The sequence below is a fragment of the Heptranchias perlo genome, chromosome 11 (genome assembly GCF_035084215.1).
Source record: "Heptranchias perlo isolate sHepPer1 chromosome 11, sHepPer1.hap1, whole genome shotgun sequence".
Taxonomy (NCBI): domain Eukaryota; kingdom Metazoa; phylum Chordata; class Chondrichthyes; order Hexanchiformes; family Hexanchidae; genus Heptranchias; species Heptranchias perlo.
Window position 1 is genome coordinate 76,879,467 of NC_090335.1, and position 26,278 is coordinate 76,905,744.

At 50.0% G+C, this 26,278-nt stretch overlaps 1 protein-coding gene across 1 annotated transcript in view; it reads right to left on the bottom strand.

Moving 5' to 3' along the window:
* Positions 1-431: 431 nt before the first annotated feature.
* The window catches only part of pwp2h (PWP2 small subunit processome component), a 56,158-nt gene continuing 30,311 nt past the window's right edge, over positions 432-26,278 (bottom strand). Inside the window, exons 17-21 of the mRNA XM_067993408.1 lie at positions 26,086-26,151; positions 24,133-24,351; positions 11,346-11,496; positions 10,004-10,078; positions 432-2,967 (exon numbers count right to left, since the gene is read on the bottom strand). Coding sequence (XP_067849509.1) covers positions 2,820-2,967; positions 10,004-10,078; positions 11,346-11,496; positions 24,133-24,351; positions 26,086-26,151 — 659 coding nt within the window. The 3' untranslated portion in view covers positions 432-2,819. The remainder of the gene's footprint in view (positions 2,968-10,003; positions 10,079-11,345; positions 11,497-24,132; positions 24,352-26,085; positions 26,152-26,278) is intronic.

Sequence of the window (26,278 nt, forward strand, 5' to 3'; positions counted from 1 at the left end):
GATGGAGTCGGTGGCGAGGGAACGGAGTTTGTGGCGGGGACCGAAGACAATGGCTTCGGTCTTCCCAATATTTAGTTGGAGGAAATTTTTGTTCATCCGGTACCAGACAAACAATGTGACCAATCAGAGAGAGCGGAGGGGTTGAGGGAGGTGGTGGTGAGGTAGAGCTGGGTGTGGTCAGCGTACACGTGGAACCTGACGTCATGTTTCGGATGCCGTCGCCGAGGGGCAGTATGTAGATGGGAAATAGGAGGGGGCCAAGGGTAGAAGCTCAAAGATGCTTTGATGTCATCTCTCCACTGTGACCTTGTGATGAAATTCACTCCCAACCACATGGAGACCAGAGATGAAGCAAAACACTGACCAATCCCACAAGGCAGCTCCCAACAACATTGAAATATTTCACATCTTTATAAATAACCACACCCACATGTATATTAAAAATTTATTATACATCATTTACATTGTGAGGTAACAGTCTCCATCCAACGGAATAGGATCCAACGGGTGAGGTCTTTTCAGGTGAATTTTCTTTGTCATTCGTGAAGGAAGTCAGTGCTGGGAATGAACAGCTTCTACCAGGAGTGGATACAGAGTAAAGCTCCCTCTACACTGTCCCAAACACTCCCAGGGCAGGTACAGCACGGGTTAGATACAGAGTAAAGCTCCCTCTACACTGTCCCATCAAACACTCCCAGGGCAGGTACAGGGTTAGATACAGAGTAAAGCTCCCTCTACACTGTCCCATCAAACACTCCCAGGGCAGGTACAGGGTTAGATACAGAGTAAAGCTCCCTCTACACTGTCCCATCAAACACTCCCAGGGCAGGTACAGGGTTAGATACAGAGTAAAGCTCCCTCTACACTGTCCCATCAAACACTCCCAGGGCAGGTACAGGGTTAGATACAGAGTAAAGCTCCCTCTACACTGTCCCAAACACTCCCAGGGCAGGTACAGGGTTAGATACAGAGTAAAACTCCCTCTACACTGTCCCAAACACTCGCAGGGCAGGTACAGGGTTAGATACAGAGTAAAGCTCCCTCTACACTGTCCCAAACACTCCCAGGGCAGGTACAGCACGGGTTAGATACAGAGTAAAGCTCCCTCTACACTGTCCCAAACACTCCCAGGGCAGGTACAGCACGGGTTAGATACAGAGTAAAGCTCCCTCTACACTGTCCCAAACACTCCCAGGGCAGGTACAGCACGGGTTAGATACAGAGTAAAGCTCCCTCTACACTGTCCCATCAAACACTCCCAGGGCAGGTACAGCACGGGTTAGATGCAGAGTAAAGCTCCCTCTACACTGTCCCATCAAACACTCCCAGGGCAGGTACAGCATGGGTTAGATACAGAGTAAAGCTCCCTCTACACTGTCCCACCAAACACTCCCAGGGCAGGTACAGCACGGGTTAGATATGGAGTAAAGCTCCCTCTACACTGTCCCATCAAACACTCCCAGGGCAGGTACAGCACGGGTTAGATACAGAGTAAAGCTCCCTCTACACTGACCCATCAAATACTCCCAGGGCAGGTACAGCACGGGTTAGATACAGAGTAAAGCTCCCTCTACACTGTCCCACCAAACACTCCCAGGGCAGGTACAGCACGGGTTAGATACAGAGTAAAGCTCCCTCTACACTGTCCCACCAAACACTCCCAGGTCAGGTACAGCACGGGTTAGATACAGAGTAAAGCTCCCTCTACACTGTCCCAAACACTCCCAGGGCAGGTACAGCACGGGTTAGATATGGAGTAAAGCTCCCTCTACACTGTCCCATCAAACACTCCCAGGGCAGGTACAGCACGGGTTAGATACAGAGTAAAGTTCCCTCTACACTGTCCCATCAAACACTCCCAGGGCAGGTACAGCACGGGTTAGATACAGAGTAAAGCTCCCTCTACACTGTCCCACCAAACACTCGCAGGGCAGGTACAGGGTTAGATACAGAGTAAAGCTCCCTCTACACTGTCCCACCAAACACTCGCAGGGCAGGTACAGGGTTAGATACAGAGTAAAGCTCCCTCTACACTGTCCCAAACACTCCCAGGGCAGGTACAGCACGGGTTAGATACAGAGTAAAGCTCCCTCTACACTGACCCATCAAACACTCCCAGGGCAGGTACAGCACGGGTTTGATACAGAGTAAAGCTCCCTCTACACTGTCCCAAACACTCCCAGGGCAGGTACAGCACGGGTTAGATACAGAGTAAAGCTCCCTCTACACTGTCCCATCAAACACTCCCAGGGCAGGTACAGGGTTAGATACAGAGTAAAGCTCCCTCTACACTGTCCCATCAAACACTCCCATGGCAGGTACAGCACGGGTTAGATACAGAGTAAAGCTCCCTCTACACTGTCCCATCAAACACTCCCAGGGCAGGTACAGCACGGGTTAGATGCAGAGTAAAGCTCCCTCTACACTGTCCCATCAAACACTCCCAGGGCAGGTTTGATAATAAAGCTCAGTCTTCTCCCAATAAGATGCCTTACCCCTGACATCAGTCAATCCTGCATTTCCCCATCAGCCACCCTTGTAGTTTCTTGAGTGAGAATATTGATTATTTAAACACTTGTGTTATGATTTTGCTCCTTCCCTCCCCGACCCCCCCCCAAACCCCTCTAAACCTCACATGGAAAACGCAGCCTCTGTGGCAAGTTGCAGGGACTCCTGACCAGTGTCTGTCTCCTGTTGTAGCTGGGAGTTGGGAGACGGTGCGATGGGCCGCTGCCTGCTCATCACATGTTGTATTTTTTAGGGAGGCCCAGCAGGAGGCGCTGAGTGTCCCCAGTCTCCACTCCGAGGGTTCCCAGCTCTCAGTCACTGGAATCCATCAGTTCCTCTGCGGCCCCCTCACATGTTTCCGACTCTCCATCGCTCTCAGCCGATTCCACTCGACGCTTCATTCCCCGCTGTCTGGACAGTGCGAGCGTGTACTGCATATTGTAGCGATTCCAGTCACACCTGGAGAGCAAAAGTCCAACAATCAGAGTGCGCAGGGTCAGTGGAACTAAACCGCACTGAGATCGGAGCCGCAGGCTAAAATTTACAGCCAAAGCCAGTGTTTGTCCCACTGGACTCACTCACTCCCTGCCTCCATCCAGCACGGAGCTGGAGGACATCAGGGAATGCCACATCAGGGAGAGTCAGCGAATCAATCAGAGGTTGACCTCAGCCCCTCACCACACCCAGACTGAGCTCCAATAAGGAGAGCAATCAGTGCCCTGTTTAAAGATGCTCATAGAAACATAGAAACATAGAAAATAGGAGCAAGAGTCGGCCAATCGGCCCTTCGGGCCTGCTCCGCCATTCAAAATGATCATGGCTGATCATCTAACTCAGTATCCTGTTCCCGCTTTTTCCCCATATCCCTTGATTCCTTTAGCATTAAGAAATATATCCATCTCCTTCTTGAATACATCTAATGACTTGGCCTCCACTGCCTTCTGTGGTAGAGAATTCCACAGGTTCACCACTCTCTGAGTGAAGAAATTTCTCCTCATCTCGGTTCTAAATGTCATACCCCGTATCCTGAGACTGTGACCCCTGGTTCTGGACTCCCCAGCCATCGGGAACATCCTCCCTGCATCTAGTCTGTCTAGTCCTGTTAGAATTTTATATGTTTCGATGAGATCATCTCTCATTCTTCTAAACTCTAGTGAATATAGGCCTAGTCGACCCAATCTCTCCTCATACGTCAGTCCTGCCATCCCAGGAATCAGTCTGGTAAACTTTCGTTGCACTCCCTCCATGGCAAGGACATCCTTCCTCAGATAAGGAGACCAAAACTGCACATAATACTCCAGATGTGGTCTCACCAAGGCTCTGTATAACTGCAGTAAGACATCCCTGCTCCTGGACTCAAATCCTCTTGCAATGAAGGCCAACATACCATTCGCCTTCCTAACTGCTTGCTGCACCTGAATGCTCGCTTTCAGCGACTGGTGTACAAGGACACCCAGGTCTCGTTGCACCTCCCCTTTTCCCAATCTATCACCATTCAGATAATAATCTGCCTTTCTGTTTTTACAACCAAAGTGAATAACCTCACATTTATCCACGTTATACTGCATCTGCCATGTTCTTGCCCACTCACCCAACTTGGCTAAATCACATTGGAGCCTCTTTGCATCCTCCTCACAGCTCACATTCCACCCCAGCTTTGTGTCGTCTGCAAACTTGGAAATGTTACATTTAGTTCCCTCATCCAAATCATTGATATATATTGTGAATAGCTGGGGCCCAAGCACCGATCCCTGCGGTACCCCACTAGTCACTGCCTGCCACCGGGAAAAAGACCCGTTTATTCCTACTCTCTGTTTCCTGTCTGTCAACCAATTCTCAATCCATGCCAGTATATTCCCCCCAGTCCCATGTGCTTTAATTTTGCACACTAACCTCTTGTGTGGGGCCTTATCAAAAGCCTTCTGAAAATCCAAGTACACCACATCCACTGGTTCTCCCCTATCTATTCTACGGGTTACATTCTCAAAAAACTCTAGTAGATTTGTTAAGCATGATTTCTCTTTCATAAACCCATGCTGACTTTGTCCAATCCCGTTAATGCCCTCCAAGTGTTCTGTTATCACATCTTTTATAATAGACTCTAGCATTTTCCCCACTACTGATGTTAGGCTAACTGGTCTGTAATTCCCTGTTTTTTCTCTCCCTCCTTTTTTAAATAGTGGGGTTACATTTGCCACCCTCCAGTCAGTAGGAACTGTTCCAGAGTCTATAGAATTTTGGAAGATGATCACCAATGCATCCACTATTTCCAGGGCCACTTCCTTTAGTACTCTGGGATGTAGATCATCAGGCCCTGGGGATTTGTCAGCCTTTAGCCCCATTAATTTCCCTAGCACTATTTTTTTACTAATACTGGTTTCCTTCAGTTCCTCCCTCTCACTGGACCCTTGGTTCCCTAACATTTCTGGCAGGTTACTTGTGTCCTCTTTTGTGAAGACAGAACCACAGTATGTGTTTAATTGTTCTGCCATTTCTTTGTTCCCCATTATAATTTCCCCCATTTCTGACTGTAAGGGACCTACATTTGTCTTCACTAATCTTTTTCTCTTGACATATTTATAGAAGCTTTTGCAGTCAGTTTTTATGTTCCCTGCTAGTTTACTCTCATACTCTATTTTTCCCCTCTTAATCAATCTCTCTGTCCTCCTTTGCTGAATTCTGAACTGCTCCCAATCCTCAGGCTTGCTGCTTTTTCTGGCAATTTTATATGTCTCCTCATTGGATCTAATACTATCCTTAATTTCTTTTGTAAGCCACGGTCGAGCCGCCTTTCCTGTTTTATTTTTGCGCCAGACAGGAATGAATAATTGTTGTAATTCCTGCACACGTTCTTTAAATATTAGCCATTGCCTATCCACCGCCATCCCTTTTAGTAAAGTTCCCCAATCTATCATAGCCAACTCGCACTTCATACTTTCATAATTTCCTTTATTTAGATTCAGGACCCTAGTTTCGGATTCAACTACTTCAACTAATTCCATCTTAATGAGGAATTCTATCATGTTATGGTCGCTCTTCCCTAAGGGACCCTGCACAACAAGATTGTTAATTACTTCTTTCTCATTGCACAATACCCAGTCTAGGATCGCCTGTTCTCTGGTTGGTTCCTCAACGTATTGGTCTAGAAAACCATCACGTACACACTCCAGGAATTCCTCCCCACAGTATTATTGCTAATTTGGTTTGACCAATCTATATGTAGATTAAAGTCACCCATGATTATAGTTGTACCCTTCTTGCATGTGTCTCTAATTTCCTGTTTAATGCCCTCCCCTACATCTCCACTACTGTTTGGGTGCCTATAGACAACCCCCACAAATATTTTCTGCCCCTTGGTGTTTCTTAGCTCCACCCATACAGATTCCACATCGTGATTTTCTGAGCCAATATCCTTCCTCACTATTGCATTGATTTCCTCCTTTATTAACAGCGACCCCACCTCCTTTCCCCTTTTGCCTGTCCTTCCTAAATATTGATTACCTCTGGATGTTCAGTTCCCATCCTTGGTCACCCTGCAGCCATGTCTCCGTAATCGCAACTATATCATAACCATTAATATCTATCTGCGCTGTTAATTCATCTAGCTTATTGCGAATGCTCCACGCATTAAGACACAATGCCTTTAGACTTGTCTTTTTAAGATTGCCAGTCATCTTAGTTTTATTTTGCACTATGGCCCTATTTGTTTTTTGCCCTTGTTTTCTCTGCCTTCCACTATTGCTTCTTCCCTTTCTGTCTTTTGTTTCTATCCTTGTTTCCCCCTCCTCTGTCTCCCTGCTCAGGTTCCCATCCCCCTGCCATTCTAGTTTAAACCTTCCCCAACAGCACTAGCAAACACCCCCGCGAGGACATTGGTCCCAGTCCTGCTTGGGTGTAACCCGTTCTGCTTGTACAGGTCCCACCTTCCCCAGAACCCGTCCCAATGTCCCAGGAATCTAAATCCCTCCCTCCTACACCATCCCTGCAGCCACGCATTCATCCGGTCTATTCTCCTGTTCCTATACTCACCAGCACGTGGCACTGGTAGTAATCCTGAGATCACTGCCTTTGAGGTCCTGCTTTTTAATTTATCTCCTAACTCCTTAAATTCACCTTGCAGGACCTCATCCCTTTTTTTAACCTATGTCGTTGGTACCGATATGGACCACGACTACTGGCTGTTCACCCTCCCCCTCCAGAATGCCCTGCAGCCGCTCTGTGACATCCTTGACCCTAACACCAGGGAGGCAACGTACCATCCTGGAGTCACGTTTGCGGCCGCAGAAACGCCTATCTGTTCCCCTTACAATTGAATCCCCTATCACTATAGCCCTGCCACTCTTCTTCAATGTAGCCAGGATGTGGAGATGCCAGTGATGGACTGGGGTTAACAAATGTAAGGAATCTGACAACACCAGGTTATAGTCCAACTGTTTTATTTAAACAGTTCTAGTTCCAAATAAAACAGTTGGACTATAACCTGGTGTTGTAAGATTCCTTACATTATTCAATGTAGACAAATGTGAGGTCATCCACTTTGGATCAAAAAAGGATAGAACAGGGTACTTTCTAAATGGTAAAAAGTTAAAAACAGTGGATGTCCAAAGGGACTTAGGGGTTCGGGTACATAGATCATTGAAGTGTCATGAACAGGTGCAGAAAATAATCAAGAAGGCAAATGGAATGCTGGCCTTTCTATCGAGAGGACTGGAGTACAAGGGGGCAGAAGTTATGCTGCAGCTATACAAAACCCTGGTTAGTCCGCACCTGGAGTACTGTGAGCAGTTCTGGGCACCGCACCTTCGGAAGGACATATTGGCCTTGGAGGGAGTGCAGCGTAGGTTTACTAGAATGATACCCGGACTTCAAGGGTTAAGTTACGAGGAGAGATTACACAAATTGGGGTTGTATTCTCTAGAAGTTTATAAGATATTAAGGGGAACAGATAGGGTGGATAGAGAGAAACTATTTCCGCTGGTTGGGGATTCTAGGAGTAGGGGGCACAGTCTAAAAATTAGAGCCAGACCTTTCAGGAGCGAGATTAGAAAACATTTCTACACACAAAGGGTGGTAGAAGTTTGGAACTCTCTTCCGCAAACGGCAATTGATGCGAGCTCAATTGCTAAATTTAAATCTGAGATAGATAGCTTTTTGGCAACCAAAGGTATTAAGGGATATGGATCAAAGGCAGGTATATGGAGTTAGATCACAGATCAGCCATGATCTTATCAAATGGCGGAGCAGGCACGAGGGGCTGAATGGCCTACTCCTGTTCCTATGTTCCTATTCCTCCCCTCCTGTGCAGCAGAGCCACCCGTGGTGCCACGAACTTGGCTCTTGCTGCTTTCCTCTGGGAAGCCATCTCCCCCAACAGTATCCAAAGTGGTATATCTGTTTGAGAGGGAGATGGCCCCGGGGACTCCTGCTCTACCTGCCTAGTCCTTTTACTCTGCCTGGCGGTCACCCATTTCCTTTCTGCCCGTAATCTTTACCTGCGGTGTGACCACCTCACTGAACGTGCTAACCACGATAATCTCAGCATCGCGGATGCTCCACAGTGAATCCACCCGCAGCTCCAACTCCGAAATGCGGTTAGCCAGTAGCTGCAGCTGGACACACTTCCTGCACACATGGTCGCCAGGGACACCTGAAGTGTCCATGACTTCCCACATAGTGCAGGAGGAGCATATCACGGGTGCGAGCTCTGCTGCCATGACTTGCCTTAGATTTACATTGCGATCACCTCTCGGACTCTCTTCCCGCTCTCTAGACTCTCCTTTTACACTGCACTCACCTCTCGGACTCTCCTCCCACTCTCGGGACTCTCCCTTTACACCGCGCTCACCTCTCGGACTCTCCCTTTACACCGCGCTCACCTCTCGGACTCTCCTTTTACACTGCGCTCACCTCTCGGACTCTCCTTTTACACCGCGCTCACCTCTCGGACTCTCCTTTTACACCGCGCTCACCTCTCGGACTCTCCTTTTACACTGCGCTCACCTCTCGGACTCTCCTTTTACACTGCGCTCACCTCTCGGACTCTCCTTTTACACCGCGCTCACTTCTCGGACTCTCCTTTTACACTGCGCTCACCTCTCGGACTCTCCTTTTACACCGCGCTCACCTCTCGGACTCTCCTTTTACACCGTGCTCACCTCTCGGACTCTCCTTTTACACCGTGCTCACCTCTCGGACTCTCCTTTAACACCGTGCTCACCTCTCGGGACTCTCCTTTTACACCGTGCTCACCTCTCGGACTCTCCTTTAACACCGTGCTCACCTCTCGGGACTCTCCTTTTACACCGTGCTCACCTCTCGGACTCTCCTTTTACACCGTGCTCACCTCTCGGACTCTCCTTTAACACCGTGCTCACCTCTCGGACTCTCCTTTAACACCTTGCTCACCTCTCGGGACTCTCCTTTTACACCGTGCTCACCTCTCGGACTCTCCTTTTACACTGCGCTTATCTCTCGGGACTCTCCTTTTACACTGCGCTCACCTCTCGGACTCTCCTTTCACACGGTGCTCACCTCTCGGACTCTCCTTTTACACCGCGCTCACCTCTCGGACTCTCCTTTTACACCGCGCTCACCTCTCGGACTCTCCTTTTACACCGTGCTCACCTCTCGGACTCTCCTTTTACACCGCGCTCACCTCTCGGACTCTCCTTTTACACCGCGCTCACCTCTCGGACTCTCCTTTTACACTGTGCTCACCTCTCGGACTCTCCTTTTACACTGCGCTCACCTCTCGGACTCTCCTTTTACACTGCGCTCACCTCTCGGACTCTCCTTTTACACCGTGCTCACCTCTCGGACTCTCCTTTCACACTGCGCTCACCTCTCGGACTCTCCTTTTACACCGCGCTCACCTCTCGGACTCTCCTTTTACACTGCGCTCACCTCTCGGACTCTCCTCTCACTCTCGGACTCTCCTTTTACACAGCGCTCACCTCTCGGACTCTCCTTTTACACTGTGCTCACCTCTCGGACTCTCCTTTTACCCTGCGCTCGCCCCTCGGACTCTCCTCCCACTCTCGGGCTCACGAGGCTGAACTTCTTGGTCCCAGCCAATCAGTTCTAAAATCCCGGTCCTCACATCCAAATCCCCCGACACCTGGTCTTACTGAACCCCAGTGACCAGCTCCAGCTGTACATCTCTCTATACACCCTCCGCTCCTGTGACATCTGTCCACCCCCAATCCCCTCTCCCCCTCATCGTTGATGAACTCTCTCCCGGTTCTCAAACATCCCTTGAAGACCCCTCTCTTTGGCCGTGCCTTCAGCCTCCCCTCGTACTTCCACATAACCCTCAGATTCTCTGCCCTGTGGAAAGCTCCAACATGTCTCTCTGTAAACTGGCCAATGAACAGAGTCCTCCCCATTACGTCAGTGACTGACAGATAAAGACGGGGGGAATGCTGAGACAGAGATATGGAGCAAGGTAGTGAGCATTTGTAGAGTGAGGTCTGGGCTGGGATTGGTGGTGACTCACAGTTTGGACACAGTGTCGAAGTGATGCTGGATGCTCTTCTGCAGGGACTGGATCATTGGCAGCAAGACCCCCGACCTGTGGGAACAAACTCAAAGTCAATCAAGACCCCCGACCCGTGGGAACAAACTCAAAGTCAATCAAGACCCCCGACCCGTGGGAACAAACTCAAAGCCAATCAAGACCCCCGACCAGTTTAAAAGGGAGTTCAAGACTCTGGAAACTGCACAACACGGAGTTTTGAAATTGGGTATTCTTCTCTGAATAAATTTTGCAGTCTGTGCGGTGGCCCCCAAGAGGGAGCTCGAAAGGGGAGCTCAGAGTGTCCAATGGTGTGAACCCATCACCAGGCAGCTCCTCAGTGGAACCTCGGAACGGGGTTAACCCAGAGCCAGCGATCGGAGGGAGAGGCAACTGCCAGGTCGAATTGTGACCAATGCACCGTGCCTGGATCGAGGCGAATGTTGAATTGAGTCCCGGAACAGAGAGGGTGAACCGGTACTGTGCAAGGGCACCAGTCAGTCAGAATCACCGTTAGCAACCCTCAAATAAACGAGTGTACACTGCCCAAACCGTGCAATGAATTCCGGTATTTCCAGAACCTGTTGCTTCATAACCAACCGGGCTGGGGCCGCTATTTTAGGAATAAGAAACATAAGAAATAGGAGCAGGAGTCGGCCATACGGCCCCTCGAGCCTGCTCCGCCATTCAATAAGATCATGGATGATCTTCGACCTCAACTCCACTTTCCCGCCCGATCCCCATATCCCTTGATTCCCCTAGAGTCCAAAAATCTCTCTCAGTCTTGAATATACTCAACGACTGAGCATCCACAGCCCTCTGGGGTAGAGAATTCCAAAGATTCACAACCCTCTGAGTGAAGAAATTCCTCCTTATCTCAGTCCTAAATGCCCAACCCCTTATCCTGAGACTATGCCCCCTAGTTCTAGACTCTCCAGCCAGGGGAAACAATCTCTCAGCATCTACCCTGTCAAGCCCCCTCAGAATCTTATACTTTTCAATGAGATCTCCAGAGAGAGAATAGGCCCATTCTACTCGATCTCTCCTCATAGTACAACCCTCTCATCCCAGGAATCAATCTTCGTTGTACCGCCTCTAAGGCAAGTATATCCTTCCTTAGATAAAGAGACCTAGTATCACCCCATCCCTCCCAGTGACGGTTCAGACTGTCACCTCTCCTAACTTCCTGCTCAGTGTCTGCTGCTCCCCTGTGGAACTCCCTGGGACATTTTGTTGTGTGAGAGGGGCTGTATAAACAGGAGAGCAGCCATACATTACAGACAGCCCCAGAACCAGCCAGCGACAAGTGTCACACGGCACTCACCTGGCCTTCAGCTTCTGTCCGTGCAGCGTCAGTAATCGCTGAGCCCAGGTCAGGAAGAACTCCAGGTGACGAGAGGTCTCCAGCGCCGTGGCCACAAACTGCAGGACCTTCTCCACATACAACTGAGGGAGGCTCGAGCACACCAGGTCAACTGGAACAGGGAGAGAAAGAGAGGGTTAGACCTAGGGCAGGATCGAGCACACAGTGAACTGGAACAGGGAGAGGAAGAGAGGGTTAGACCAAGGGCAGGATCGAGCACACAGTCAACTGGAACAGGGAGAGGAAGAGAGGGTTAGACCAAGGGCAGGATCGAGCACACAGTCAACTGGAACAGGGAGAGGAAGAGAGGGTTAGACCAAGGGCAGGATCGAGCACACAGTGAACTGGAACAGGGAGTGTTAGGGCAGAGTGTTAGGGCAGAGTGTTAGGGCAGAGTGTTAGGGCAGAGTGTTAGGGCCGGGGAGAGTGTCCCCATGAGAGCCCTTCTCATAGTGGGACCACCCCCTCCCCCACTCCAGGATGGGAACACCCCCCCACCTCCCCCATCCCTCGAGCATGGTCTCCTGCCCCCACTCTCCGACTGGTCTGATCCTGGTCTCCACCCTTTTCTATGGACCCACTCTGGCCCCTGCCCATCAGTGACATCAGGGAGTGGCCTAGCTCGGGGGGAGGGGATGGGGAAGCCCCATTCTGTTGACCCCAATAATGGTGAGTGTGATCCTGGTGCAGTGAGTGGATTGGTGTGAATCAGGTGTGCAGTTATCGCCCGCAGTGCTATTTAATATCAGCGTCACTCCGACTCGGGAGTCAAGAGAATCCGGCAGTTTCTGAGCAGAGGGCAGCAATGCGTCATTCACCCCAGAATGGGGAGGGGGGGGGTACATTAAACACACCGATTCCTGCAGGCTTCCCCTACCCTTTCCCCAGGGGGCCTGCTCCAGTCTCAAGGGGCTCAGAGACGAAAAGAAAGACTTTCATTTGTATAGCACCTTTCACAACCACAGGGTGTCACAAAGCGCTTTGACACTGCTGTAAGGGTCAGCTGTGGCTCAGTGGGTGGCTCTCTGGCCTCTCTGTCCCACTCCCGACACTTGAGCAAAAATCCCAGTGCCAGTACTGTGGGAGTGCTGCACTGTCGGAGGTGCCGTCTTTCGGATGAGACATTAAACTGCGGCCCCGTCTGCCCTCTCAGGTGGATGTAAAAGATCCCATGGCCACTATTCAAAGAAGAGCAGGGGAATTCTCCCCGGTGTCTTGGCTAATACTTGTCTCTCAACCAACACCTAAACACAGATTATCTGGTCATTTATCACACTGCTGTTTGTGGGATCTTGCTGTGCCATGTTTCCTACGTCACAACAGTGACTACATTTCAAGAAGCACTTCATTGGCCGTAAAGGACTTCAGCAGGGCCTGAGGTCGTGAAAGACTCTATATGAGTGCAAGTCTTTCTTTTAATGTTGGAAACGCAGCCAATTTTCACACAGCAAGCTCCCACAAACAGCAATGCGATAATGACCAGATAATCTGTTTTAGTGATGTTGGTTGAATGATAATATTGGCCAGAACACCGGGGAGAACTCCCCTGCCCTTCTTCGAATAGTGCCATAGGATCTTTTACATCCCTCTGAGGGGGCAGACGGGGCCTCGGTTTAACGTCTCACCCGAAAGATGGCACCTCCGACAGTGCAGCGCTCCCTCAGCACCGCCTCCTCCGACAGTGCAGCGCTCCCTCAGCACCGTCCCCTCCGACAGTGCAGCGCTCCCTCAGCACCGTCCCCTCCGACAGTGCAGCGCTCCCTCAGCACTGCCCCTCCAACAGTGCAGCGCTCCCTCAGCACCGTCCCCTCCGACAGTGCAGCGCTCCCTCAGCACCGTCCCCTCCGACAGTGCAGCGCTCCCTCAGCACCGTCCCCTCCGACAGTGCAGCGCTCCCTCAGCACCGCCCCTCCGACAGTGCAGCGCTCCCTCAGCACCGCCCCTCCGACAGTGCAGCGCTCCCTCAGCACCGCCCCTCCGACAGTGCAGCGCTCCCTCAGCACCGCCCCTCCGACAGTGCAGCGCTCCCTCAGCACCGCCCCCTCCGACAGTGCAGCGCTCCCTCAGCACTGACCCTCCGACAGTGCAGCGCTCCCTCAGCACCGCCCCTCCGACAGTGCAGCGCTCCCTCAGCACCGCCCCCTCCGACAGTGCAGCGCTCCCTCAGCACTGACCCTCCGACAGTGCAGCGCTCCCTCAGCACCGCCCCCTCCGACAGTGCAGCGCTCCCTCAGTACTGACCCTCCGACAGTGCAGCGCTCCCTCAGTACTGACCCTCCGACAGTGCAGCGCTGCCTCAGTACTGACCCTCCGACAGTGCAGCGCTGCCTCAGTACTGACCCTCCGACAGTGCAGCGCTCCCTCAGCACCACCCCTCCGACAGTGCAGCACTCCCTCAGTACTGACCCTCCGACAGTGCAGCGCTCCCTCAGTACTGACCCTCCGACAGTGCAGCGCTCCCTCAGTACTGACCCTCCGACAGTGCAGCGCTCCCTCAGTACTGACCCTCCGACAGTGCAGCGCTCCCTCAGTACTGACCCTCCGACAGTGCAGCGCTCCCTCAGCACCACCCCTCCGACAGTGCAGCGCTCCCTCAGCACCGTCCCCTCCGACAGTGCAGCGCTCCCTCAGTACTGACCCTCCGACAGTGCAGCGCTCACTCAGTACTGCACTGGGACTGTCGGCCTGGATTACGTGCTCAACTCTCTGGAGTAGGACTTGAACCCATGACCCTCTGACTCAGAGTCGAGAGCGCTACCCACTGAGCCACCTAAGTGATAAGGTACAGAATGTGGAAAGGGAGACTCAGTGTCTGAGCTCTGCTCGATTTCATGCTCTCAGCTGAGGAGATTCTGAGCACCTACGGTGATGCTTAGGATGAGAAACAGGAGATAAAATCTAGTAGGGTGACCTGCAGACAGTGGCACCCCGCGACAACGAGGGAGCACGGAGTAGCAGCTATCGACGCAGTCTGGTTTCGACAGTCTGTAATTGAGAATTTGGTGAGTGAGGGGATTCGGTGCAGTAAGGAGTGAGGTGCATTTGTTTCGAGAGCGGGCAGGGAGCGCGCCGACAGCGGGCAGGGAGCGCGCCGACAGCGGGCAGGGAGCGCGCCGACAGCGGGCAGGGAGCGCGCCGACAGCGGGCAGGGAGCGCGCCGACAGCGGGCAGGGAGCGCGCCGACAGCGGATCACAGCAACAACAAAACAAAACTGCAGTGTGACATCATGGGTAAGGCAGGTAGGTGGTTAGTGGTGAGGATTTTCTGTTTTCTTCTTTCTTAGGACTGTGGGTTAAGTAACTTATAGCATAAAACTAAATTTAAAAAAAACTAAACTTAATTTAATAAATTAAACAAGGACAATACTTGGTTCAACCTAAAAATAATTTGATTGGCATCGTAGTAATCAATTAAATAAATAAAATAGTTATGACAGGGTAGGAGACGTGTTGCAGCTGCAATATGTGGGAGCTACTGGACAGTTTTGTCCAGGGCGACTACATCTGCAGTAAGTGTCTGCAGCTCGAGGAATTTCGGCTCCGAGCTGAGGAGCTGGAGTCCGAGCGGCAGACATTGCGAGGCATCAGGGAGGGAGAAAGTTACCTGGACACTTTGATCCAGGAGGCAGTCACGCCCCTTAGACTAAATACTGTATACCGTCCTCGGGGACGGTAGCATAGTGGTTATGTTACTGGACTAGTAATCCAGAGGCCTGGACTAAAATCCAGAGTCATGAGTTCAAATCATGGCAGCTGGCGAATTTAAATTCAATTAATTAAATAAAAATTTAGAATTAAAATACTAGTATCAGTAATGGTGGCCATGAAACTACCGGATTGTCGTTAAAAACCCATCTGGTTCACTAATGTCCTTTAGGGAAGGAAGCCTGCCGCCCTTACCCGGTCTGGCCTATATGTGACTCCAGACCCACAGCAATGTGGTTGATTCTTAATTGCCCTCTGAAATGGCCGAGCAAGCCACTCAGTTGTAAAATCTCACGACGAAAAGTCACAATAAGAATAAAACCGGACGGACCACTAGGCACCGGACACGACAACGGCAAAACACCAAGCCCAGTCGACCCTGCAAAGTCCTCCGCACTAACATCTGGGGACTTGTGCCAAAATTGGGAGAGCTGTCACACAGACTAGTCAAGCAACAGCCTGACATAGCCATACTCACAGAATCATTCCTTTCAGCCAACGTCCCAGACTCTTCCATCACCATCCCTGGGTATGTCCTGTCCCACCGGCAGGACAGACCCACCAGAGGTGGCGGTACAGTGATATACAGTCAGGAGGGAGTGGCCCTGGGAGTCCTCAACATTGACTCTGGACCCCATGAAATCTCATGGCATCAGGTCAAACATGGGCAAGGAAACCTCCTGCTGATTACCACCTACCGTCCTCCCTCAGCTGATGAATCAGTCCTCCTCCATGTTGAGCACCACTTGGAGGAAGCACTGAGGGTATCAAGGGCACAAAATGTGCTCTGGGTGGGGGACTTCATTGTCCATCACCAAGAGTGGCTCGGTAGCACCACTACTGACCGAGCTGGCCGAGTCCTGAAGGACATAGCTGTTAGACTGGGCCTGCGGCAGGTGGTGAGCGAACCAACACGAGGGAAAAACCAACTTGACCTCGTCCTCACCAATCTATCTGTCGCAAATGCATCTGTCCATGACAGTATTGGTAGGAGTGACCACCGCACAGTCCTCGTGGAGATGAAATCCCGTCTTCGCACTGAGGACACCATCCAACGTGTTGTGTGGCACTACCACCGTGCTAAATGGGATAGATTCAGAACAGATCTAGCAGCTCAAAACTGGGCATCCATGAGGCGCTGTGGGCCATCAGCAGCAGAATTGTATTCCAGCACAAACTGTAACCTCATGGCCTGGCATATTCCTCACTCTACCATTACCAACAAGCCAGGGGATCAACCCTGGTTCAATGAGGAGTGTAGAAGAGCATGCCAGGAGCAGCACCAGGCGTACCTAAAAATGAGGTGCCAACCTGGTGAAGCTACAACTCAGGACTACATGCATGCTAAACAGCGGAAGCAACATGCTACAGACAGAGCTAAGCGATTCCACAACCAACGGATCAGATCAAAGCTCTGCAGTCCTGCCACATCCAGTCGTGAATGGTGGTGGACAATTAAACAACTAACGGGAAGAGAGGGATCTGCAAACATCCCCATTCTCAATGATGGCGGACAAGCGTTTGCAACCACAAGTGCTGAGTGGATGATCCATCTCAGCCTCCTCCCGATATCCCCACCATCACGGAAGCCAGAATTCGATTCACTCCACGTGATATCAAGAAATGGCTGAGTGCACTGGATACAGCAAAGGCTATGGGCCCCGACAACATCCCAGCTGTAGTGCTGAAGACTTGTGCTCCAGAACTAGCTGCGCCTCTCGCCAAGCTGTTCCAGTACAGCTACAACACTGGCATCTACCCGACAATGTGGAAAATTGCCCAGGTATGTCCTGTCCACGAAAATCAGGACAAATCCAATCCGGCCAATTACCGCCCCATCAGTCTACTCTCAATCATCAGCAAAGTGATGGAAGGTGTCGTCGACAATGCTATCAAGCGGCACTTACTCACCAATAACCTGCTCACCGATGCTCAGTTTGGGTTCCGCCAGGACCACTCGGCTCCAGATCTCATTACAGCCTTGGTCCAAACATGGACAAAAGAGCTGAATTCCAGAGGTGAGGTGAGAGTGACTGCCCTTGACATCAAGGCAGCATTTGACCAAATGTGGCACCAAGGAGCCTCAGTAAAATTGAAGTCATTGGGAATCAGGGGGAAAACTCCCCAGTGGCTGGAGTCATACCTAGAACAAAGGAAGATGGTAGTGGTTGTTGGAGGCCAATCATCTCAGCCCCAGGACATTGCTGCAGGAGTTCCTCAGGGCAGTGTCCTAGGCTCAACCATCTTCAGCTGCTTCATCAATGACCTTCCCTCCATCATAAGGTCAGAAATGGGGATGTTCCCTGATGATTGCACAGTGTTCATTTACATTCGCAACCCCTCAAATAATGAAGCAGTCCGAGCCCGCATGCAGCAAGACCTGGACAACATCCAGGCTTGGGCTGATAAGTGGCAAGTAACATTCGCGCCAGATAAGTGCCAGGCAATGACCATCTCCAACAAGAGAAAGTCTAACCACCTCCCCTTGACATTCAACGGCATTACCATCGCCGAATCCCCCACCATCAACATCCTGGGGGTCACCACTGACCAGAAACTTAACTGGACCAGCCATATAAATACTGTGGCTATGAGAGCAGGTCAGAGGCTGGGTATTCTGCGGCGAGTGACTCACCTCCTGACTCCCCAAAGCCTTTCCACCATCTACAAGGCACAAGTCAGGAGTGTGATGGAATACTCTCCACTTGCTTGGATGAATGCAGCTCCAACAACACTCAAGAAGCTCGACACCATCCAAGATAAAGCAGCCCGCTTGATTGGCACCCCATCCACCACCCTAAACATTCACTCTCTTCACCACCGGCGCACTGTGGCTGCAGTGTGTACGATCCACAGGATGCACTGCAGCAACTCGCCAAGGCTTCTTCGACAGCACCTCCCAAACCCGCGACCTCTACCACCTAGAAGGACAAGAGCAGCAGGCGCATGGGAACAACACCACCTGCACGTTCCCCTCCAAGTCACACACCATCCCGACTTGGAAATATATCGCCGTTCATCGTCGCTGGGTCAAAATCCTGGAACTCCCTTCCTAACAGCACTGTGGGAGAACCGTCACCACACGGACTGCAGCGGTTCAAGAAGGCGGCTCACCACCACCTTCTCAAGGGCAATTAGGGATGGGCAATAAATGCCGGCCTCGCCAGCGACGCCCACATCCCGTGAACGAATAAAAAAAAAAAATTGGCACGTGGTCAGGGACAGGAGGGTGTGACTGCGAGTGAGGCAGGTATGGGGATCCAGGAGATAGCATTGCAGGAGCCTCAGCCTCTGCATTTGTCCAATAGATACGAGGTTCTTGCAGCCCTTGTGGACGAGTGCAGGGACTGCAGAGAGGATGAGCAAATTGGCCACGAGGCCATGGTTCAGGGGCCATTCAAGTGGGGGGGAGTAAAAAGGAATGTGGTTGTCGTAGGCGACAGTAAAGTTAGAGGGATAGACACTGTTCTCTGCAGCCAAGAGCAAGAGTCCCGAAGGCTGTGTTGCCTACCCGGTGCCAGGGTTAAGGACATCTCCTCAGGGCTGGAGAGAAACTTGGAGTGGGAGGGGGAAGATCCAGTTGTCATGGTCCACGTAGATACCAACGACATAGGTAGGACTAAGAGGTTCTGCTGAGAGAGTTTGAGCAGCTAGGGACTAAATTAAAAAGCAGAACCACAAAGATGATAATCTCTGGATTATTACCTGAGCCACGAGCAAATTGGCACAGGGTAAATCAGATCAGAGAGATGAACGCGTGGCTCAAAGATTGGTGTGGGAGAAGTGGGTTTCGATTCATGGGGCACTGGCACCAGTACTGGGGAAAGAGGAAGCTGTTCCGTTGGGACAGGCTTCACCTGAACCATGCTGGGACCAGTGTTTTGGCAAACCGAATAACGAGGGCGGTAGAGAAGGCTTTAAACTAAATAGAAGGGTGGGCTCAGGTGGGGTGAAGTTTAGATTGATAAAGAGAAAAGACAAGGAAGTAGTACAGGAAAGTGATGGGGGTAATGATAAACAGAGTGTGTCAGGAAGGGACAGAGCGTACAAACATAAGAGCAAATGGGGCCGGGGTAGGAAAGAATGGTAAAAAGACAAAATGAAAGGTTCTTTATTTGAATGCGCGCAGCATTCGTAATAAGATAGATGAATTGACGGCACAAATAGAAACAAATGGGTATGATCTCGTGGCCATTACAGAGACGTGGTTGCAAGGTGACCAAGGTTGGGAGCTAAATATTCAGGGTTATTTAACATTTCGGAAGGATAGGAAAAGAGGTAAAGGTGGTGGGGTAGCTCTGTTAATAAAGGATGAAATTGGTGTAATAGTGAGAAATGATCTTGGCTCAGAAGATCAAGATGTCGAATCAATTTGGGTGGAGGTAAGAAATAGCAAGGGAAAGAAATCACTGGTGGGAGTAGTATATAGGCCCCCTAACAGTAGCTACACTGTAGGGCAGAATATTAATCAGGAAATAAGGCAATACAATAATCATGGGCGATTTTAACTTTCACATAGATTGGACAAATCAAATTGGCGAAAATAGCCCTGAGGAGGAGTTCATAGAGTGCATTAGGGACTGTTTCTTCGACCAATACGTCGGGGAACCAACCAGGGAACAGGCCATTTTGGATCTGGTAATGGGTAACGAAACAGGATTAATTAATGATCTCAAAGTAAAGGATCCCTTGGGAAGTAGTGATCATAACATGATAGAATTTCACATCCAGTTTGAGAGCGAGGATTTTGGGTCTGAAACTACTGTATTAAACTTAAATAAGGGCAATTATAAAGAAATGAGGGCGGAATTGGCTAAAGTGGACGGGTAAACAGATTAGATGGTATGATGGTGGATAAGCAGTGGCAAACATTTAAAAAGATATTTTATGACTCGCAACAAAAATAGGAGGAAAGACTCCACAAAAAGGGTGAACCAACCATGGCTAACTAAGGAAGTCAAGGATGGTATCGGGTTAAAAAAAAAAGCATACAACATGGCAAAGATTACTGGTAAGCCCGAAGATTGGGAAAACTTTAAAAACCAGCAAAGGATGACTAAAAGAATAATAAAGAGGGAGAAAATAAATTGAGAGTAAACTAGCAAGAAATGTAAAAACTGACAGTAAAAGCTTCTACAAGTATATAAAAAGGAAAAGGGTAGCTAAAGTAAACATTGGTCCCTGGGGAAATAATAATGGAAAACAAGGAAATGGCAGAGGAATTGAACAGATATTTTGCATCTGTCTTCAGAGTAGAAGACACTAATAACATACCAATAATAGTAGAAAATCAAGGGGCAAAGGGGAGGGAGGAACTAAAAACAATCAATATCACTAGGGAAAAAGTACAAGGTAAACTAATGGGTCTAAAGGCTGACAAGTCCCCTGGACCTGATGGCTTGCATCCGAGCGTCTTAAAGGAAGCGGCTACAGAGATAGTGGATACATTGGTTGTAATCTTCCAGAATTCACTAGATTCTGGAAAGGTCCCAGTGGATTGGAAAACCGCAAACGTAACACCCCTATTCAAGAAGGGAGTGAGACAGAAAGCAGGTAACTATAGACCTGTTAGCCTAACATCTGTCATTGGGAAAAACATTTCTTTTATTATTCGTTCATGGGGTGTGGGCGTCGCTGGCGAGGCCAGCATTTATTGCCCATCCCCAATTGCCCTTGAGAAGGTGGTGGTGAGCCGCCTTCTTGAACCGCTGCAGTCCGTGTGGTGACGGTTCTCCCAGTGCTGTTAGGAAGGGAGTTCCAGGATTTTGACCCAGCGATGATGAAGGAACGGCGATATATTTCCAAGTCAGGATGGTGTGTGACTTGGAGGGGAACGTGCAGGTGGTGTTGTTCCCATGTGCCTGCTGCCCTTGTCCTTCTAGATGGTAGAGGTCGCGGGTTTGGGAGGTGCTGTCGAAGAAGCCTTGGCGAGTTGCTGCAGTCATTCTGTGGATGGTGTACACTGCAGCCACAGTGTGCTGGTGGTGAAGGGCGTGAATGCTTAGGGTGGTGGATGGGGTGCCAATCAAGCGGGCTGCTTTGTCCTGGATGGTGTCGAGCTTCTTGAGTGTTGTTGGAGCTGCACTCATCCAGGCAAGTGGAGAGTATTCCATCACACTCCTGACTTGTGCCTTGTGGATGGTGGAAAGGCTTTGGGGAGTCAGGAGGTGAGTCACTCGCCCCAGGATACCCAGCCTCTGATCTGCTCTTGTAGCCACAGTATTTATGTGGCTGGTCCAGTTAAGTTTCTGGTCAATGTGACCCCCAGGATGTTGATGGTGGGGGATTCGGCGATGGTAATGCCGTTGAATGTCAAGGGGAGGTGGTTAGACGCTCTCTTGTTGGAGATGGTCATTGCCTGGCACTTGTCTGGCACGAATGTTACTTGCCACTTATCAGTCCAAGCCTGGATGTTGTCCAGGTCTTGCTGCATGCAGGCACGGACTGCTTCATTATGAGGGATTGCGAATGGAACTGAACACTGTGCAATCATCAGGGAACATCCCCATTTCTGACCTTATGATGGAGGGAAGGTCATTAATGAAGCAGCTGAAGATGGTTGGGCCTAGGACAATGTCCTGAGGAACTCCTGCAGCAATGTCCTGGGGCTGAGATGAGTGGCCTCCAACAACCACTACCATCTTCCTTTGTGCTAGGTATGACTCCAGCCACTGGAGAGTTTTCCCCCTGAGCTTCTTGGTGCCACACTCTGTCAAATGCTGCCTTGATGTCAAGGGCAGTCACTCTCACCTCACCTCCGGAATTCAGCTCTTATGTCCACGTTTGGACCAAGACTTTAATGAGGACTGGAGCCGAGTGGTCCTGGTGGAACCCAAACCAAGCATCAGTGAGCAGGTTATTGGTGAGTAAGTGCCGCTTGATAGCACTGTCGACGACACCTTCCATCACTTTGCTGATGATTGAGAGTAGACTGATGGGGCGGTAATTGGCCGGATTGGATTTGTCCTGCTTTTTGTGGACGGGACATACCTGGGCAATTTTCCACATTGTCAGGTAGATGCCAGTGTTGTAGCTGTACTGGAACAGTTTGGCTAGAGGCGCGGCTAGTTCTGAGCACAAGTCTTCAGCACGACAGCCGGGATGTTGTCGGGGCCCATAGCCTTTGCTATATCCAGTGCACTCAGCCATTTCTTGATATCACGTGGAGTGAATTGAATTGGCTGAAGACTGGCTTCTGTGATGGTGGGGATATCGGGAAGAGGCCGAGATGGATCATCCACTCGGCACTTCTGGCTGAAGATGGTTACAAATGCTTCAGTCTTGTCTTTTGCACTCACATGCTGGACTCCGCCATCATTGAGGATGTGGATGTTTACAGAGCCTCCTCCTCCCGTTAGTTGTTTAATTGTCCACCACCATTCACAACTGGATGTGGCAGGACTGCAGAGCTTTGATCTCATCCGTTGGTCCTGGAATCGCTTAGCTTTGTCTATAGCGTGTTGCTTCCGCTGTTTAGCATGCATGTAGTCCTGAGTTGTCGCTTCACCAGGTTGGCACCTCATTTTTAGTTACGCCTGGTGCTGCTCCTGGCATGTTCTTCTACACTCCTCATTGAACCAGGGTTGATCCCCTGGCTTGTTGATAATGGGAGGGGAAATCATGCCTGACAAATTTATTAGAGTTCTTTGAGGAAGTAACGGGCAGGGTGGATAAAGGGGAACCAATGGACGCAGTATATTTGGATTTCCAAAAGGCATTCGATAAGGTGCCACATAAAAGATTACTGCACAAGATAAGAGCTCATGGTATTGGGGGTAATATACTGGCATGGATAGAGGATTGGCTAACTAACAGAAAACAAAGAGTCGGGATAAAAGGGTCATTTTCAAAATGGCAATTTGTAACTAGTGGGGTGCCGCAGGGATCAGTGCTGGGGCCTCAACTATTTACAATATGTATCAATGACTTGGATGAAGGAGCAGAGTGTCTTGTGACCAAATTTGCTGATAATACAAAGATAGGTGGAAAAGCAAGTTGTGATGAGGACACAAAGTGTCTGCAAAGGGATATTGACAGGTTAAGCGAATGGGCAAAAATTTGGCAGATGGAATATAATGTGGGAAAATGTGAAGTCATCCACATTGGGAGGAAAAATAAAAAAGCAAAATATTTGAATGGAGAAATACTACAAAATGCTGCGGTACAGAGGGATCTGGGTGTCCTCGTACATGAAACACAAAAAGTCAACATACAGGTGTAGCAGGTAATCCGGAAGGCAAATGGAATATTGGCCTTTATTTCTAGGGGGATGGAGTATAAAAGCAGGGAAGTCATATTGCAACTGTACAGGGTGCTGGTGAGACCACACCTGGAGTACTGCGTACAGTTCTGGTGCCCTTATTTAAGGAAGGACATCCTTGCATTGGAGGCAGTTCAGAGAAGATTCACTAGGTTGATTCCGGGTATGGAAGGGTTGTCTTATGAGGAACGATTGAACAGGTTGGGTCTATACTCATTGGAGTTTAGAAGAATGAGAGGAGATCTTATTGAAACATACAAGATTCTGAGGGGACTCGATAGGGTAGATGCTGAGAGGATGTTACCCCTCATGGGGGAATCTAAAACTAGGGGGCATAGTCTCAGAATAAAGGGTCGCCCCGTTTAAGACGGAAATGAGGAGGAATTTCTTCTCCCAGAAGGTTGTGAATCTTTGGAATTCTTTACCCCAAAAAACTCTGGAGGCTGAGTCACTGAATACATTCAAGGCTGAGTTAGACAAATTTTTGATCAGCAAGGGAATCAAAGGATATGGGGAAAGGGCGGGAAAGTGGAGTTGAGGTAAAAATCAGATCAGCCATGATCTCATTAAATGGCGGAGCAGGCTCAAGGGGCCGAATGGCCTACTCCTGCTCCTATCTCTTATGAGCTTATGGACAGCTAACAGGGACATGAGCGGAGTCTAGGACTCGGCCATGAGTCTGGCCCAATTCAAGAGGCCGGGACAAAAGTCACTGAGCAAAGTTGATATATAAAGCCTGGGACAGACTGGTGCCCAGCTCCTTTAAGGAGATTCCATACTCACTTTCTGCGTGAGGAACACTCTCCAGGACCTCCAGGGTCAGCTTGTCCTCGTTCAGTCGGAAAGCCATCACAATGGCAGCAGTGAACTCCTTCTGACGCAGCACACGGCGAATGCTGCTTGGGGTAACATCCTCGTCCAGATCGAAGGGATCGAATACCACACCTCCGTCCAGAGAGTAGATCAAGAGACCGTCGGTGCTCGTGGCTGCCCAGCTCCGCCCTGCAGGGAAGAAGCGGTTAGAGATGGAGAACAGAGGGCGCTTTACTCTGTATCTAACCCGTGCTGTACCTGCCCCGGGGAGTGTTTGATGGGACAGTGTAGAGGGAGCTTTACTCTGTATCTAACCCTGTACCTGCCCTGGGAGTGTTTGATGGGACAGTGTAGAGGGAGCTTTACTCTGTATCTAACTCGTGCTGTACCTGCCCTGGGAGTGTTTGATGGGACAGTGTAGAGGGAGCTTTACTCTGTATCTAACCCGTGCTGTACCTGCCCTGGGAGTGTTTGATGGGACAGTGTAGAGGGAGCTTTACTCTGTATCTAACCCGTGCTGTACCTGCCCTGGGAGTGTTTGATGGGACAGTGTAGAGGGAGCTTTACTCTGTATCTAACCCGTGCTGTACCTGCCCTGGGAGTGTTTGATGGGACAGTGTAGAGGGAGCTTTACTCTGTATCTAACCCGTGCTGTACCTGCCCTGGGAGTGTTTGATGGGACAGTGTAGAGGGAGCTTTACTCTGTATCTAACCTGGGCTGTACCAGCCCTGGGAGTGTTTGATGGGACAGTGTAGAGGGAGCTTTACTCTGTATCTGACCCGTGCTGTACCTGCCCTGGGAATGTTTGATGGGACAGTGTAGAGGGAGCTTTACTCTGTATCTAACCCGTGCTGTACCTGCCCTGGGAGTGTTTGATGGGACAGTGTAGAGGGAGGTTTACTCTGTATCTAACCCGTGCTGTACCTGACCCTGTTCCTGGATGCTGGCACTGGCTGACCTCCTGTTCTACAGCAGTTACATCCCTCACTATAGTAAGTGAAACATGGGATAGATCAAACTGCGTGCAGAATCTTTACTATTTGCAAGTTTTACTTTTACGTTTTGAGATTTTTGACTATTTGGCCTAGGAAGGAAATTGCTTTAATTTTTATCAAGATGCTGCTTTCAAGTTGAATTCAGCACACGAGGGGTTAAATCCACACGACTCCCAAGGTATTTGGGAAAGTGTATTTGACCAAATGGCTGGGATCAGATGAAGCAGCTTCCAGAATGGTTTTTTCTTGCAGTATCAGTTTGAGGCAATGGAGTTTGTTAATTCATTCCAGTGACATTCACACACGATGTCGGAATGGCCTCCAGCCAGAGGTCGTTTCCAGGGACCCAGAAAACAGGAGGCCAGTCCCTCACACACGGAGCTAGAGAAGGGTCAGAGGGAGAGATCCCTTCTTGTTGAGGTCAGGGACGGTCAGTTCAACGTAAGCAAAGGTGAAGTGAAGCTGGGCCTAAATCGGGATTGGTTTTGTTATTTCTTATTTTTGTTGTTACGAGGAGCAATAGGAATTCGATTGAATTTCACTGAAAACTGTCGTGTTAATTCATATATTACACGTAAAAGAAACCAGTTTGCAATTGGTCTCATCTCTCTCGAGTGTTTATCGGTCCACTCTCCAGAAGGTGGGAGGATCACACGAGGGCACAAGCATGGTCCTAGTAACCAGTACACACGAGGGGTGTCATTGTTACAGACCCCGGGTCACACTAGCATACGACTAGATGTTGGGGCAGTAAAGGTGAACTCTTCGCCGTAAGGGACACGGGTCCACTTACGGGACAGATTGGGAACACTGAACAGAAAAAAGTATTGCGTGACATTCATAAGACGCACGCCGCCAGATATCAATGGAGAACGACTCGTCACGATTAGCGAGGTCGGGTGTGAAATAGCTCCGGTTGCTCCTTACCCGTCGGAGAGAAGCGAAGGCACGTCACGCGGATCTCCGGCTTAAAGTGGCGCGAGCTCATATCACCTGGTGGGCAGAAACACAGGCGGGAGTTAGTGTGGGCGCAGAACTGGTTACAACTTCCATCACTGTCACAGTCTCATCCGAGGCCACGGTTCAAACACCGAATGGTCACATTCCGTTCCGCACAGTT